Source organism: Diadema antillarum, unplaced genomic scaffold, assembly GCF_040938485.1.
Source record: "Diadema antillarum isolate AM-2024a unplaced genomic scaffold, OU_Dant_1.0 seq00002093_RagTag, whole genome shotgun sequence".
NCBI classification, from domain to species: Eukaryota; Metazoa; Echinodermata; class Echinoidea; order Diadematoida; family Diadematidae; genus Diadema; species Diadema antillarum.
In genome coordinates, this window is record NW_027272737.1 from 95,143 (window position 1) to 114,136 (window position 18,994).

The 18,994-nt window shown below is 38.7% G+C and overlaps 1 protein-coding gene across 1 annotated transcript in view; it reads right to left on the bottom strand.

Moving 5' to 3' along the window:
• Positions 1-18,994, bottom strand: part of LOC139713902 (GPI inositol-deacylase-like) — a 45,108-nt gene that overhangs the window by 3,592 nt on the left and 22,522 nt on the right. The window contains exons 15-17 of the mRNA XM_071625624.1: positions 3,191-3,284; positions 1,942-2,038; positions 1,271-1,444 (exon numbers count right to left, since the gene is read on the bottom strand). Of these exons, the coding sequence (XP_071481725.1) occupies positions 1,271-1,444; positions 1,942-2,038; positions 3,191-3,284 (365 nt within the window). The remainder of the gene's footprint in view (positions 1-1,270; positions 1,445-1,941; positions 2,039-3,190; positions 3,285-18,994) is intronic.

Consider the following 18,994-nt stretch of genomic DNA (forward strand, 5'->3'; position numbering starts at 1 on the left):
AGCAAGAAATTTTTGCAGCAAATTTTCAAGAATTGGAGCTGACGGCCTTTTTTGTAACATGATATTTTTGCAAACTGCCACGTGACTGGCATCCAATGCATATAGTGTAGACAAGAATTTTTGCAGGCATCTTAATTTTGATAATCTTGGTTCTTGCAAAATAAATGGCGAAGGAGTAGCATTTTGTAGCCAATGTACAATATAGGTCAAAAATCAAGGTCAAAGGTCAACGAAGACAAAGGTCAAAATTCTGTGTAGAAGTTTTGAAGCCCTCACCTAGTGCTATCACATAAAGCAAACGGAATCGAAATCGGGTTAGAAATGGCGCAGGAGTAGCATTTTGTAGCAAAATGCACAATATAGGTCAAAAATCAAGGTCAAAGGTCAAAGAAGTCAAAGGTCAAAATTCTGTGTACAAGTTTTGAAGCCCTCAACTAGTGCCATCATATAAAGCAAACGGAATCGAAATCGGGTTAAAAATGGCGAAGGAGTAGCATTTCGTAGCAAAATGTACAATATAGGTCAAAAATCAAGGTCAAAGGTCAAAGAAGTCAAAGGTCAAAATTCTGTGTAGAAGTTTTGAAGCCCTCACCTAGTGCCATCACATAAAGCAAACGGAATCGAAATCGGGTTAGAAATGGCGAAGGAGTAGCATTTTGTAACAATTAAAGTGCATGCGAAAATTTCTGGTTTTACAGTCGTAATCAGCCATAGTTTTGGACTGGTCTTAATTGAGCCTGAGCTGGTACGGGTATCTTTGCATACAGCTATGGATAATTCATAATCTACATGCATTGAACAGAGGAAATCGTGCAGGAAGAAAAAAAATATATCAAAAAGGCTTAGCAGCTGTACCACTCGCTCTCACTTTCATCCGTTTCTGGCAGTGCTCTGTGTGGCGAGTTAACCTCATTCCTCAGCCACAATGCCTTATCTAAAGGCTAGACCAAAGATGGTAAAAATAAAACACACACACACAAAAAAACACCCCAAACAAACCAATAAACAAAACGAAACAAAAATATCACACACTAAAGGAATTTTGTTTGCATACTTTCTGTCTTGGACACATGTCAAGACGATTTGTTACAAATTCTTTAATTGGAAAAATGAGAAAAGAAAATGGGATTCCATCGGGATTCAAACCAGAGACCTCCGGATGCTAGCCCGGTGCTCTACCGTCTGACCTATAGAAAGCCCTAGATATTTCTGCACAATTTTCATAAAATCACCTGGCAGCAAGTCAAAGCACACATAAACAAATACTTACCCTTTGAAGAGGGAGAAAAACCGGCCTAATATTTGCACATCCATTTCTAGGAGACCGCCCAGGATGCTGAGAATGCCGTACCCGAGCACAAAGAACAGGATCGGGAGGAGACCAAAGTTGATGCCTTGCCTGTCCAGAATGTTGAAGTCATGGGCTGCAGCCAAATCTGGAAGTCTGTCCAGGACATATAAAAGTGCAATAGCAGTGGGTCAGATGAACACCACACACACACTCAAAGAAAAAATATTCTTGAAAGGATTTGAACTGTAACTCTTTGCATCCAAAACATACCGGACATTGACTACACGTAATCACATGATCTGAAACTATGTTTGTACATTTCCTAATTGAAAACAATGTACATGAGTATGACAGTTGTGAAGCTAATTCAATTGATGCACACAGTCAACTGAGATGCCCAAATGCTTCTCATGCAATCCCTGTATCTATGATATCAGAACATGACCCTTCAATAAATTAAATAATTCTAATAAAATAAGATAATTGAATAAATCATAAATAAATTTTCAAGCGCTCTAGATACAAAATCACTGACTGAAGGTAAACCATGAAATTTCTGTCTAATTGTTTGCTTAAAATTCAGTATATGTTTGGAAAAAGCTAAATGTTTATGCAGAGTGTGACGGCTGGGAATCCATCTTCAAACTCACATTCGTGGAAGTAGGGCTTTGACGAGTGCAACAAAAGGGGCAACCATGTATGGCTTGCAATGCGTCGACAGAATATCCGTGTACACTTCCAGTTTCTCTATACAAGGCAAGAAAACAAACAGATGAAACGAAATGATCTATTCTAAAATATATATCATCATGTGGCTGGGAGAATGATGCGAATGCATGTGTTTCACTGAAGGTGTGCCTGGAGAACGACATAAACACACATGAGGCGCATGTTATACATACGAGTCTCGCCAGAGTTGTGTTGTTCTCCCAGGCACACGATGACATTATAGAGTTAATGAACATTCACTCCTCTGAAATTAACAACACACAAATGAACATCAATTCAAATACTTGTAATCAGTTTTATATTCATTTTTTATCTTCTTTTTGAGATACAGTCTGTCACAATTCATAGATTTTTACCAAAAACTGGGCTACAATGAAAGTATATTGCAAAAGTGGAAATTTTTTGTGGTGTTGAAATTTTCACGCATTTCGCGCAATCAGAAACTACTGCGAAAATAAAAGCATGCGAATATTTTTGCTTGCCTTATTTTCCAGTAGTTGATGTCTTGACTTCGTGGAATTAAAAACATGCAAAATTCTTCTTACCTTGCAGGGCGTGAACAATTAGTCGCACAGAAATATCCACTTATACAGTAGCAGTAATATCTAAAACACACTACATACTAGACCATGGTTATGTTTTTTTTTTTCTTGTAGTAGGGATGCCTTGTACAGCAACACCTTTCAACCACTGAGGTTTGTACTGAAAAGGAGGGTGGATAACATAAGGTACTGCTGGCCTGAATGTGTTTTGTTTTTTCAGAACTTTTCCAACTGGCCTGGAATGTTAGTTGAGATTTCCACCAAATATCAAGAGGCTGTATGCAATCTACAGCATGGCATACACCATCCCAACCAATGGGATTATCAAAAGGCCCCTCCTGCAACAACATCAACATCAACAACAACAACAACAATAATAACCACCACCACAACAACAACAACAACAACAACAACAACAACAACAAACCTTAGTCTTTGGCATTGTAAAGTTCACATATCCATTTAATGATCATTTCTAGCGAATGGTCAGGGTGATAGTTTCAATACAAGACTGATCAACTCAGAGAATATAATCAAAATCACATGTGAACATGTACCTCTCTTTCAGAAGAACACTTCTTTCTTGCATCAACATGCCACACTGGCCAACAAATTAAGTTCTACTTACTCTTTGCATCAATGTTCCTCAGAAGGAAAGATACTGCCAGCAGTGCTACCACGACAACGAAACCTGGGAGCAGGGTGCCATAGAAACGCATCATCTGGGGGGACGAGGTGGGAAAATGAGCGATAAATGAAAATTGCTAGGGCATTATGGCAGCTCTGCAATCAAGGGCATGAATTACGGTAAAAGTGGAAATTTTCACGCATTTCGCGCAACCAGAAGCTAGCGCATAAAAAAAAGCACGTAAATATTTTTGTATGCTATATGTTCTAGTAATTAATGTTCTGATTCCACAGAATTAAAAACATGTGATATTCGTCTTACCCAGCTGAGTGTGAAATATTACTTAAGCACAAATATTCACTCTTACAGTAATATGAGCACAAAGTAATCTTAGGCTGAAACACAATTATCCCTGAAGGCTGGTGAGTGCTTTCAAAACTTATTTATTCAGTTTGTTTGTGAGCAAACAAAGGAAAATGACCTACAACTAGGTCAGAATACTACTGTATAAGCTGTTGTATTTTCATACAGATATTTTTGTGAATATTGAGGTGACAGACATTTTTGCGAGATGCTGTTTTTGCAAACTGTCACAGAGGCTGTCGTTACTGCACTATTACCCTAGCGCACAGCGACATTTTTGTGTGTTGTTACACTTGTGAAAATTAAACCCTCGTGAAAATAACAGCTCATTCAGTAGTACGCCAAGAAATTTGGAGATCATGGCATTTAACTGAGAGGATTTTGTCTGCATATTTGTTCATTTCAGGAGTGGAAGACACCTCACTCTATCTCTCTCTTCGACATGCAAAGTCCCTAATAGCCAGAAGCCCCGCAAACGACGATGATCCGTTCTGGTTGGGTATGCAAGAAATTATCACTTGACCGAAACCCTCCAACTCGACCACTGCTGCCCCTTTTGTCTGCTGATGATCTTCCAGCGCTCTGTTGACTTGTGAAATGGGTTGATATGGGCAACTGCAGGGGCTTGTGCAATATCCCTTACAAACCCTCAAACCAACAAAATATCCATCAAGGTCATTAAGCATCTTCATGTACTTTGCTCATGTTTTTTTTTCCCTCCAGAAGGCAAAGATTATTCTCTCTCCTAATCTTTCAGCAAATGGTCAGGATTCTCATAGGATCAGACGTTGCTTCAGAGAAGTTTGCTTTGAGGAACCATTTTTATGGCATCAACTGGGCCGTGCCTGGCAAAGCGAGCAAGATTTCATTAAATAGTTTGGAGCTTGGTTTCTTGAAAACGTGCAAGCTGCGACAAGATTTGATGTTTTGGTCGGTGAAATCAATGATGCACTGATGAAAAGGACTCAATATGTTTTGTTTGTTTTGTTTTGATTGTTCCATTCCATCTGAGAAGATGGCTGGATATCCCATATTCAGCTACACTAAGTTGGTCTTCCATGAGGTCCAGTTGGATGTGAGGCGGGACCACTTCACCGGGTTAAACACCCTGCTCTTTATGATGAATGATGATTTATGATGAAGCAGGATCTTTTACGTGCATGAGTTGTGACTCTCTCATACACAGGACCTCAATTTTATGTCCTATCCGATTGGGTTCTTCACTTTAAATTATGAACTCAGTACTATATGAACTTGGGTCACCTCATTAACCTTCAAACACTGGTGTTACATGAACTTGGAAGTTTTTATAATCAGCTTGATCCTCCTTCTCAAAAAAAAAAAATGTAACTAGAAATGTCGCTATGGCGACTGATGCCTCCGCCATAATGCATGATTCTCCCAATAGGCGTATAGTACAATGTCTTCACAATGTGTGATCCATGACAGTTTCACATAACTGGCAAAATATTGAAATATTGAACTGGGTTTGCTTTAATTTTCTAAGAGTGCAGGTACACATATTTGGGGAATTGAGAATTTTTACTTGAATTCTGAAAGACCTTTTTATAAGTTCATGCATTGAGTAATTTCCAAGGTATGAAGAAAGAGTGTAATGACGGTACAAAATGGATTTTTTTTTTTTTTTTTTTTTTGGGGGGGGGGGGCATTGAAACCTGGCCTTTGACCCTTAACCTTTGACCTTTGACCTCCTGGCTGGAAATTTCCAAGAGAATCTCCATTAGGTAATGCATGTAATAGGTTTTGAAACTAATAATGCAAACATTGCATATACTAGTATATGAGGGAAATAGTAAAATTTTGAGGAGTTGAACTTGACCTTTGACCCCTGACTATTGACCCATGACCCCTAAATTCCCTAGATAATCCCTGCCAGTCAGTACATGCGTAAGTACCAAGTTCCACGAAGATATATTGAACCATTTGCGAGAAAAGTGATATTGCAACATTTTCACCTAACCTTTGACCTTTTGACCTTTGACCTTATGACATGAAACTCTCTCTGGAGAATCTTTACACAGTAGTACATGTCCACACCAAGTTTCAAGAAAATACCTTCAGGCATTGCATAGATATGGGGGAAATTGCAACATTTGTAGCATTTGACCTTGACCTTTTGACCTTTAACCTCTTGCCAATGTCACTAAAATCATATCAACTAATTGTCCCATCATACATCATCCTTGGACCAAGTTTGGTGAAAGCTGCTTCATCCAGTTTTGAGTTATCACGTAAACAGATAAATTTTAGGATTTGACCTTGATCTTTGACCTTTGACCTCTGTCTGATTTCACTGAAAAACTAATCAAGTAATTGCCCCATCATACATCATCCTCCAACAAAGTTTGGTGAAATTTACTCCATCCAGTCTTGAGTTATCGCGTAAACGGATACAATTTCATGATTTGACCTTGACCTATGACCTTTGACCTTTAGCCAATTTCACCCAAAATCTAATCAAATTATTGCCCCATCATACTTCATACTTGGACCAAGTTTGGTAAAATACCAGTAAATATTACTCAAGTTATCTCGTAAACGAAAGCGGACGGACGGACGTACGGACGTACGGACGGACGGACAACCCGAAAACATAATGCCTCCGGCACCACTTCGTGGCGGAGGCATAAAAATTCATGCTTTCTTCAGTTGAAGGCCTCTCTTTACAACAACTTTACTTTTTTTATAAATCAGGCAATTTTCACTAATTGTAAACTACAGACCAATGTTTCACTGAGAACATCTAGCTGAATTTGTTTTGTTTTGTTTTTTGTTTTTTCAAAGCAATCAAATATCCCCATGGAATGATTGGTCATACCACATGTTGTATGTACCGGTATTTGTCAGGAAAAGGACAAAAACTAAGAACTATTTGTCAATTTTCTTTAGCCATCTTTCACGAAAGATGTTATGTGATTCAATGAATTGGCACCCTTTAATGAATAAAGATATCAATGGGTCAAGTTAGAGATATGAATAAAATTGAAAGTTAGAAAGTTTTACCTTGTACATATCTACATACACAAATTTAAAGGGCTTTCATTGTCAACAAGGAAAAGTAGAAATTACGTGGTGCGTAATATATGTCCCCGCCGGAAGTAGCATTTTGTAGCAAAATGTGCAATATAAGTCAAAAACCAAGGTCAAAGGTCAAAGAAGTCAAAGGTCAAAATTCTGTGTAGAAGTTTTGAAGCCCTCACCTAGTGCCATCACATAAAGCAAATGGAATTGAAATCGGGTTAGAAATGGAGGAGTAGCATTTTGTAGCAAAATGTACAATATAGGTAAAAAATCAAGGTCAAAGGTCAAAGAAGTCAAAGGTCAACATTCTGTGTAGAAGTTTTGAAGTCCTCACCTAGTGCCATCACATAAAGCAAACGGAATCGAAATCGGGTTAGAAATGGCGAAGGAGTAGCATTTTGTAGCAAAATGTACAATATAGGTAAAAAATCAAGGTCAAAGGTCAAAAAAGTCAAAGGTCAAAATTCTGTGTAGAAGTTTTGAAGCCCTCACCTAGTGCCATCACATAAAGCAAACGGAATTGAAATCGGGTTAGAAATGGCGAAGGAGTAGCATTTTGTAGCAAAATGTACAATATAGGTCAAAAATCAAGGTCAAAGGTCAAAGAAGTCAAAGGTCAAAATTCTGTGTAGAAGTTTTGAAGCCCTCACCTAGTGCCATCACATAAAGCAAACGGAATCGAAATCGGGTTAGAAATGGCGAAGGAGTAGCATTTTGTAGCAAAATGTACAATATAGGTCAAAGGTCAAGGTCAAAGGTCAAAGAAGTCAAAGGTCAAAATTCTGTGTAGAAGTTTTGAAGCCCTCACCTAGTGCCATCACATAAAGCAAACGGAATTGAAATCGGGTTAGAAATGGCGAAGGAGTAGCATTTTGTAGCAAAATGTACAATATAGGTCAAAAATCAAGGTCAAAGGTCAAAGAAGTCAAAGGTCAAAATTCTGTGTAGAAGTTTTGAAGCCCTCACCTAGTGCCATCACATAAAGCAAACGGAATCGAAATCGGGTTAGAAATGGCGAAGGAGTAGCATTTTGTAGCAAAATGTACAATATAGGTCAAAGGTCAAGGTCAAAGGTCAAAACTGAAATTCTGTGTAGAAGTTTCAAAGCTCCCATGTAGTGCTATCATATAAAGCAAACAGAATCAAAATTGGCTCATAAATGACAGAGAAGTAGCAAATTGAACATTTTGATCACACACGGACGCACACACGGACGGACGCACGGACGGACGCACACACGGACGGAGGCACGGACGGACGCACACACGGACGGACGCACGGACGGACGGACGCACAGACACACACACGTACGGAGCCCGTTTCATAGTCCCCTGCTCGAACTCGTTCGGCGGGGACAAAAAGGAGAGCTATTGAAAAGGTTTGTCTCAGGGTCTAGGGTCTATTCATGGTTTTCATCACATCTACAATATCAAAATACAGTCAAAATTTTTACTAAATCTATCTGCATACAATGCAATTTATGTATTTGATCAAAATTGCTATTCAAATTTCAAATTATCTTTCTCTACCTGCATATAATGCAATTTATGTATGTGACCAAGACTGTCATTCAAGAAAAAAAAATTATATATATATATATATATATATATATACATGTGTGTATATATACTTATCTTTCTCCCTCTCTCTCACCTCCCCCCCCCCCCCCCGCCCTTTCCCCCAATTATCTTTCTCTACTATTTCCCCCAATCATCTTTCTCTACTACTATGATCTTCCTGGCTATTAAAGCACGCATTTAGACCAGGCAAAATGTGCTGAATAAATATTGACGGACAAACAATATGTGTGTATGAATTGCAAAATGACGTTTGCTGTCGACAATCATTACAATCACCATGTTCTTTATCACCCAGATCAAGCAATGAACCCAACATACCACAGAGTGCTGTCATAAGGTGCAGTCAGACTGGCAAGAGATCGAGAAGTTTAAGATCACAATCTTAAAGGACAAGTTCACCTTCATAAACATAAGGATTGTGAGAATGTAGCAATATTAGTAGAACACATCATTGAAAGTTTGAGGAAAATCAGACAATCCGTTCAAAAGTTATGAATTTTTGAAGTTTTTGTGCAGTACCCACTGGATGAGAAGACTACTGCAGTGTATGAATAACTTAGATGTCACATGCGTACAACAATATAAGGAAAATATAAAGAGAATTTCACAAAATTCCATCTTTTGAAAAAAGTACACATTCCCCTGACTCGTTACCGACAAATGTTACGGGTAATATTATTCCCCCTGCCTTTAGAAAGAGGCAAGTCAAGTGCTCTTTTATTATGCGAAAAAAGTGAAAATACATTGAATTTTCTTTTACATTTTCTTTATACTGTTGTACGCATATGACTCACAAGCTGTAGTAGTCTCCTCATCCAGCGGTTCCAACACAAAAACTTTAAAAATTCATAACTTTTGCATCGATTGTCCAATTTTCCTCAAACTTTCACTGATGTGTTCTACTGATATTGTTGCATTTTCTCAATCCTTATGTTTATGAAGGTGAACTTGTCCTTTAAAGGACAAGTCCACCTTCATATACATGTGGATTGAGTGAAGGCAACAATATTAGAAGAACACATCAGTGAAAGTTTGAGGGAAATTGGACAATCCGTTAAAAAGTTATGAATTTTTAAAATATCTGTGTAGTCACTGCTGGATGAGAAGACTACTACAGTGTGTGATGTCACATGCGTACAACAATATAAGGAAAATAAAAAGAGAATTTCACAAAACTTTACTTTTTGAATAAAGTGGACATTTCTTCGACTTGTTACTGACGTATGATGAGGGTAATATTATTCCTCCCTGCCTCCTGAAAGAGAGAAGTCAAGTGTTCTTTTGTTATGCGAGAAAAATGGAAATATGTTGAATTTTCTTTATTCTTTCTTTATATCGTTGTACTCATGTGACATCACAATCTATAGTAGTCTTCTCATCCAGCTGTGACTGAGTAGAAACTTCAAAAATTCATAACTTTTGAACAGATTGTCTGATTTTCCTCAAACTCTCACTGATGTGCTCTACTAGTATTGCTGTATTCACTCAACCCACATGTCTACAAAGGTGAACTTGTCCTTTAAGGATTTTTAATCTCGAAGTTTTGTCAGTGTGACTGCAAACTTCCCACTCCAACTAGGGACATTTCCCCCACCCTTGCCAAACTTCTTGATCTTTTGCCAGTGCGACCGCTGAGAAACTGAAACTTCGCGATCTTTGTCACGTGACCAGTCAACCACCTGATTGCGGGCGGTGCCTCAAAAGTGCACGGCTACTGTGCTGTACAGGTGTTCATTGTTGCGTCACAATCACTAGCCAACAGACGGCATACTCTTTCTTTCTTTCTTTCTTTCTTTCTTGTGCATGCACACTAGTGACCCAAATTTTTCAATCCAAAGATTGAGATATTTGGCTGCCAGTGTGACCAGACAACAAAAGATCGCAAAGACTTCGCGATCTTAAACTTCTCGATCTTTTGCCTGTCTGACCACGCCTATGCAGTGTAACTTCCAGTAGCATCAGAACTGGTAGAAGTGGGCAGAAGAAGAAGACGAAGAAGAAGAAGAAGAAGAAGAAAAAGAAGAAGAAGAAGAAGAAGAAGAAGAAGAAGAAGAAGAAGAAGAAGAAGAAGAAGAAGAAGAAGAAGAAGAAATAATCCTTGGTGGTCCGGGATTGCAGCATTAATCGAAATCTCCATTATCACCCTCACCTGACACTCCAATTATAGTGACCAAACCGAAAGATCATGAGAGCTGGAACTACCATGGTTGATTGCAGAATCAGAGGGTACCGATTGTAAGGTACCCTGGTACTTTCTGTTAAACCGTCCTTCAGTTGTGTAAGGAGTACAAGAGGTTGCTATAAATTTAGAACTAAAAGAAGAAAGTCACTGACTACGAAACACATCGACAGGTTTGTCAGAGTTGATGCTTCAGTAAATTTGCATGACTTGCATATAAAAGAAAAGAAAGATAGTGAGCTTCCTACCACCTTGAGATGGGGCCAATACAGAGGGCAAGAAAAGATCTTATTATGGACCAATGGAGAGGAACTTTAGGCATGGCCATTAAAATAAAAGAAAGTTTGGTTGTTGTTGTTTTTTCTACTCAAGCTTATGTCTGTCAATTTCCCTCGAGTTGTTGCAGTGAATTGCTGATGGCTGTGAAGAGGAAATTCCCCCTACACATTCATATCCCATCACGATCATCCATCCACTCCTGAGGCATATTTGGAAAGCCCCCTGTCTAGGACTGCTAGCGGGCAGTCCAATGGATTCTAGTGTCCAAAGCAGAAGGGATTTTTCACCAAGGTCCCCCGCCCTTCACTCTCCACCCCCACCCCAACCCCATCTTCATAGCTCTGTCCAGACCCCCTTCTCTTTTTTGTGTGCCCACTCAACCCTTAACTCCCCCAAATCCGCCCCTTAGCAATGAATAAGATCTGTTTGCAGAACTCCCTAAGCGGGGGCCCTGAAAGACGGCGGTGAAAGGAAGAACGCTGGCGGTGATTTGAGATATACTGTGAGGTATCTGTGAACAACTGTCGCCTTAGATTTGCCGCTACTTATGAAGTCCCCTGGGCTAGCGCCCCACCAACAATTGTAGAGGATTAGTGAAGTACTTGGAAGATGTTTAGCGGACACTTCTTCGGGAGAAAGCTCGCAGACATTTTACAAATTGGAGATTGACTGCGTCTTAGCAACTTCACTGGAGACAGAAGTTTGTTGTGTTTCTCACTAAATCAAATTAAATCAAATCAAATCTGCTCACTCTGATCTGGAAAGACTGCTTGATTTGACAATAGCAAGAGGTAAGAATCTGCTCAAATCATTTTACTAGGACTACTCAAACTACCTTTGAGTCATGGACGCAACTATATCTTTCTGAAAACATACTTCATGTTCTACTTTGTGATATCTTGAATTTTATATCATTTATTCACTTTTTATGTGTTTGTTTCAACAGCCCCTATGATGGGCAAGTTTTGTAAAAGGCTATGTATACAATTACAGAAGAGTAAAAAAAAAAGTTTCTCAACAGTGACTAAGAACATATCACCATATTGATAGCCTTTAACAGTAAAACAGCATCCTCAAGATTACAAGTGCTGTATATTTCTCATTAAAAAAAAAATATTATACTGATTCCAACTTAGGACTTCCTTTCTTATCTTATTTCTCAATCTGATTAGTATATATTCAATATGAAGCAGAATTTCATGACTCCTAGATCTTTACTTGTCAACAAAACATAACTTTATTGATCAAGCTTGCATTAGAAATGCAAATTCTTCAGTCAGTAAGACTGTCTAAATTCCTTCGAATGTCAAGACAGTGTGGAAGAGAAAACAGCTCTGCTCTTCTTCATGAGAAGGGCAAATCAGATATTTTTCAATAGAATAAAAGAATTTGAATAGTATTACAATGAAATATCCATAAATAGTGTTCAATCAAATTTTCTTATACAAAAATAGAAGAGCATGAGGAATACTGCTTGACAATTCAAGTAACATCATGCAAATCTGTTCATAAAAACCAAACACACACACATACACACACAAACTTGAAACAATTTGTAGCGACAGATTGTAGTTGTCAATGTTTTATGAAATAAAACTTCACAAAAGCCAAGAGAAATGGGCTGGCTAGCTGTATTCTGCTCTTATACGTCATGCACAGCTGCTAACATCTGTAGATTAAAAAACATTCTAAACATGTTAAAAAGACTTATTTTGAAGGAAAGAAATGGAATGGAGATGGGATAATGGTAAACACAAAACATGTAATATTAAATTTCAAATAAATCATATGTTTTTATTTCACAAATAACAGTTTCTCCTTTTGGATGAAGAAAGAAATACACTAGATATGGTTGAAAAACAAAACTGATTAGTCAGCTGTACTGACAGTGTATGATTTCATTCTCACATACCAAGTACATGTATTTCATTTCTTTACACATTTTTTACATTTATGTCTCCTGTACAGGTATGCAGTCATTCATCTTTACAGAGAATGTTCGGTAACCAGCTACCGGTATTTGCTGTCAATAAACTTTTGAATGGATCTGGAATTCGACGATTAGAGAAAGTCGACTTCACCTCTGCCAAATCCCAACAAAAGAAGTCAGCAAAACGACATTCTGCAATGCGGAGTGTGCAATGTTACATAGAACAGCGCATCAAGTCGTAAATGTCAGTTCACAGAAGAATCATAAATCATTCCTCCCAATATGAGAGCTAAAAATACCAAGTTCGTGCCCTGGTAAACCGTGACTTTTACGCACAAGCGTGTGAAAATATCAGTTTGATGGGCAAACAGCATCCTGTGAGATTGATAAATCATTGCGGCACTTGGAAGCATCAACTGCTGTGTTGATGTTGAGGATGCCAACAAACTTACTATAACCCAATGGTTGAACATCATCTGCAGCAGCAGTGTATACAACATGTCAGTGGATTTTTGTTGTTGTTGTTTTTTGTGGAGCCAGAATAACAACTGATGAAAAACAAAAGTTTAAAGTAGCTACTATCACAGGAAAGAAACATTATCACTGGAGCGAAGTGTAGACCAACAAACATCTTTGCCTGGCCAAATATTGGTGATGACGATGTTTGAGAGGACAGATACTTGGAATGGAAGTGAAAAACATGGACTTTGAAGCCATTACGGTCAGTTGTTCGAGGAGTGACGCAATGTGAATTGTGGTATCCAAGCTTTATCTGAAGGGTCGATATCTCCTATATATTGCCCCAGTGTTGTTCATTTGTTTGCTTATGAGTCCGAGTGTCCCCCTGACAAGTTGACACAGCATGGCCACTGGACAAGATAATGGTGATAAGGACTCCACATTGGAGGCAGAGGGTGGATCGGTCTTGAGTAGTAATGACTCGGAATTATCTGTAGACCTGAGTTTGAAGCAGTCAGCGACGCATTCTGCGGAGGTTCTCGGTGATTCCTCAACTTCCCCTCCATTCCTCACTCAGTTACCTCATCACAGGAGAGCAAACTGTCCATTCATCATGGCAAGGGACAAAGAACACCTGAATTATTTGGTAACTGGCTCCAGAACGCTGCCGGAACCCGTGGTCTCAAGGGCATATCGCTCCCTCACGGACCACACGACTCCCCTGCTCTTGCAGCACGAGCCAAAATCCAGACGGATGCTGTCGTACTACGACTACGTACCCAGCCGGAAGGTCTTCAGTGAGCGCGACCAGTTTGTGAGGGACCAGAACCGCGAGATCCTCAAGTTTGAGCTGATGATCGAGGATCAGCGCAAGCAGCAGGAAGCCATTGCAATGGAGCGAAAACTCCTGGGTGAGGACTCCGAGGTCGAGGGCGACGACGAGAAGCCAGAGGAGGCAGTCAATGAAGAGCAGGTGTACCAAGAGATCATGATGAAGCGTAGGATGCGGAGGTTAAAGGTCAATGACAACACCTACCAGGGTCTGTTCCCTCAGATGTACCAGTACGAGTTTGGACATGGTGAGAAGGATCGGCAGAAGCACTCGGTCACAAATAATGTGAACAGGGGGAGAGCTGGACCGAAAGGTGGCGAATCTCATTCGCTGGTGCGCAGGGGAAGCAAACATGGCTCGCAAATCGGCGAGCACCATGGGGACAAGGAAACAAAATGCGGTCAGAATGGGAACAACCGCAGTTCTGTCGGCAACGACGAGACTGCGCAGCTGCAGAAGCGACCAGGGGTGGCCCGCAGGCTCTCCCACACCGGTCACCGGCTGGAAAGGACTGGAACGAAGACCAAGCTGGATCCGCCCAATACACTCTCTGCGAGCAGCGAACGCCGTCAAACGACCAGCTCGGTACCATCATCTGACCCTGGTGTCCACACCGCTGGTATGAAACTCCAGGTCATCAACGCCATGAGACCACAATTCGCGAATCCACATCGGATGGACAGTGGGACCACTGGTGTGACAAATGTACCATCGAGTCCACGGCTTGCTAAGCCTTTACCAGTATCAAAACCAAAGCATGCCTTGCAGCGGTCAATATCGGTAGGTCATGGAAATCCCGCAAGAACTTCTATGCCTGCTGATGCCCAAAGACATTAACTCTTTAGGCACAAGAGATTTTGTCTACATAGATTTATACATAATTTCAAGAGCTTTCATGATGCAGCATGCCATAATTTTTAAGTTGTGGACCAACCTGCCTATTACCTCAGAAAAGAAGAGTCTAAATAGATAAGGCTTTTGAAAAACAACAACTGGTGACCTCTTGAATTGATCTTCCAAAGAGTGGTAGAATTTTTTTTTATTTTTATGGAGTAATATAAATTTTCCCCATGAACATGAACTATGTGCATTACACTTGTGCGTACAACGTAGCTACTCAATATGTATACAGTTTTGTTAGGCAGGTTACACTGAGGTCACTGGTACAGGACTGAGTGTAAGCTGTACAGTGTATGTGTGCAAGCAGTTATCATGGGAACCAAACCTAGACAATATGGCAAATTAAGTGTAAAAGGAATGTTTAATACTGAGGAAATCATCATCAGTGTACTGTATTATCACTGCTGCAATTAAATTTGGACTCAATCCGTTAAAGATGGCCCTTCCCTTTTGCATTCCTTCCCAAATAGAACATAACATGATATATTCCACCAGAATGACAAGACTATTGTAAATCTATAACATTTCTGTGATAATTGAAGGTTGTTAGCCGTTAAAATTCAAATAATGCACCAAACGCTCACCAAAATGTATTCTGTGTACTAGGCACAGCTGCATACATTAATCCTCCTGTGGTTGTAATATGATACTTATACTTTGAACAACAAATACATGCATGTTAAAGCTGTCAGAAAAGAAGAATTCACTAGCTTCTCTTACTTTGTTATTAATGGCAAATAACAACACACCACTTACATGAACTACATGTACAACTAAGTGCATCACACAGGTCTGTGAAACTAGACTAGTATTTAGATTTGTAATTTTTGCGTAGTACGCAAAAATTATTCAAATCTTAACGGTCAATTTAACTAAACAAATAAAGACCCTCTTGAGTTTAAAATTTACAGGTTTCCAAATAGTGTTTTCTTCAAAACCTTTAAAGTATTCTCACCAATTTTTCAAAAATTTGCATGCAAAAGGGATTGGCTGTCTTTAAGCATCAATTTTTGATGTAGTGTGTAGTACAGCGAGTGTGAGTTTGCCCGATATGACTGAGCCCAGACAAAAACTGAGCTGACTTACTGACATTCATCATGCTTTAATAGTCGATGCTTAGTTCTTACAAGTTGTATCATCCTCATCTAAGTTTTCTAACTGTCAGCAAAATTTTGTTAGCGATGGCACTATGTACAAATTAAAGAGGTAAGCTGGAGCTCAAAGTGACCATGTGACACTGACATAGAGTACCATAGTGTGATGGTTCACAACCATTCATTGCCATGGAAACTGGTTGTAAAGAATCTCACCTGGCCCAAACATCTGTGAATACTATTGTTGCTAACCATGCATGCACCTGGTTCCAACCCATATCATCACACAGTCTGGTACTCTATTGTTACTAAACATGCTTACACCTGGTTTAATCCCATGTCATGACCTGGTATTCTATTGTTACTAACTATGCTTGCACCTGGTTCCAACCCATACTTTATCATCACCTGGTATTCTATTGTTGCTATTAAACCATGCTCACACCTGGTTCCAACCCAAGCTATAACAAAAGACTATGGTTGGTTCTCTATTGAATAGCAAAAAACAAACAAACAAACAGATCTTTCTTTTTGTTTTTACTTGAAATTCTTTTATACTTTTTGTGTAAGGTTAGAGGTGTGCAAAAGTGTATTGTAATATATGCCATACATTTTGAAGGCATATTTTGCAAAAACAGCATATAAACTGTCTTGAGGAGTGTTTTAGTAAAAGTAATCAAATCTGCTTTCAAGAATCACAATGACTGAATGACGAACAAGCTTAGTTCCTTTACAAGAAGTAAGTTTTTAATTTCCCAAATTGATATACATTACATTTGTGTTGCAGGAGCCAGTATTTTGATGTGTAGTTAAATATTGTGAAAATCAAACAACTTGCAAAACTTGCAAAATTAAAAAAAATTCAACTAGCATGAAATGATTGTAATACATGGCATTACATGAGAGTGATATTACAATTTGTAGGCCTCTTTCATCTATGGCATCATGCTCATAGCACAAATTGGATATTAAATGTGTGGCAATCGAGTAAAATTATGAGCTAGATGTCATGAATTGTTTGTTATCTATACATGCATGTTTAAAGTACAGATGCATAATAAATCTGCTAGATTTGATTCTTGAATATCAACTCAGTATCATACTTGCAACTGTCTAAAATAAAGACAATTATGTCTATCCCACACTTAAAAAATCATTGTGAAGGAATGCTTCACCTTATTTGTAGGTTACTTTCACAGTCACAAAAAAGAAGAAAATTATCTTACTAGTATTGAACATCATGCCATCTAATTTGGTTTTATTTTTGTAAATTTTGTGAGACCAGTCATGTTAGTGAAAAATGCTGAAATACTGACTCATGTAACACAAACGCCATGCATACTGTAAAAGTGGATTTTTTTGCGTGACTAATTTTCACGCTCGGCCGGGTAAGAAGAGTTTCCCATGTTAATTCCGCGAAATCAAGACATCAACTACTGGAATATATGGCAAGCAAAAATATTCACATGCTTTTATTTTCGTGCTAGTTTCTGGTTGCGCGAAATGCGCGAAAATTTCAACACTAGTTACAAAAATTTCAACACTAGTTACAAAAATTTCCACTTTTACAGTATTTTCTTTCTAAAAGGGCAGGAAATTGCATCCTTTGCTTCTTGAGAAGGGATGACATTTCTATTCAATTACTAACTGTGGTTCTTTATAGCAAAATTTAACGACTCACAGGACTGCCTTACAAGTATCAGTTTGCAAAATAAGATGCTAACCAAATATAAATGGCATATCTTCAATAAACACCCAGCCCCCTAAAGTAGAAATCAATCTGCCATTTACGATGGAAATTTGATGTCAAGAGTTTGTCTGTAAACAAATGCGATCCCATTGACGGGTCGGATAAATATTGATACAAAGTCAACAAATTGGTATTCACACTGCCCTAAACAGGGGCAAAGTCAACATCCAAACTTCTTTGTCCCACATTGCACTCCGTGAGGTTGTCATGATTACATATATATATGGGACTATGAGATGGCAGCTTCCAGTTGTCATAGTATGTGTACTTTGGTGGTGGGATATCACCACATACATGTATGCAATATTGGGCTAATTATCTCATTACATTTTTCCTTTTGACAGTCTGCACCTTCCCTCGTGCAAGATTTCTTTTCAGTCACATACTTGTGCATTGTACAATGCATACATGTACGGAATTGATTTATGTTCATGTTACGTGCCAAAACCAAGAAGTATGATCTAAAGTAAAATAAGGTTGATCATGTTCATATGTACAGAGTCAGGAAAAAATAAACATTGTTGTTGTTTTCAGTATATCATGAACGTATAAGAACTTAAATTTGTGCTAAAACTTGTTTCCCAACCAACCATTTGTTTCTATTTCATACTCATTTGTCACCACATATCAATCGACCACATAAACACGTACCATATGAAGCAAAAATAGTGCAAGAAGAGGACTAATATAGTTGCGAAACTGACTATATACCGGTACTCAAATATTGCCTCCAGTAACACAAACACAGTGCATCATCTCCAATGTGGGGCAATCCATACAAACTTTGATTGTCAAAAAGAAATTACAGCCTTTCAATTGCTCTGGTTCTCAATATGTTATCACCATTACCACCACCACTAACAACAAAAAGTCTAAAGTCTTGATTCACTCACTAGAAATATGTGATATAACATAAACACTACATAAAAATGCGATCCATGGAACACAACAAGATGGGCAGAAATAAAGCCGTGAATGCACAGTGGGAGTTACTAGAGTACTATTGATGCTTTCGACTCTGAACAAACATTCATCCATTAAGCAATCCGCTACACTATTCATATTCATCCATCCATCCATACATCAAAAAAATTTATCCACAAAGTCAGCCAGTCACTCAGTATTTACCATTCATTCATTCCCTTATTCACACACTCCACTTTTCTTTCATCAATGTCTTCTAGCTGGTGGCATATCTGGGGGCATTTCATGAAGCATTTTTTTTTTCTGACAAATTGGTTGGACAAATTTGCTCTCAACCAATCAGTTGGAAGGATTTCAGTAGCTTATAACAGTTTGTCAGAAAAAAAAAAATATCTGACAAAATGCTTCAAAAAAATGCCCTACTGAACTCCAAACCGGCAGTGGCAATGATGCTTTGTTTGTTTGCTTGTTT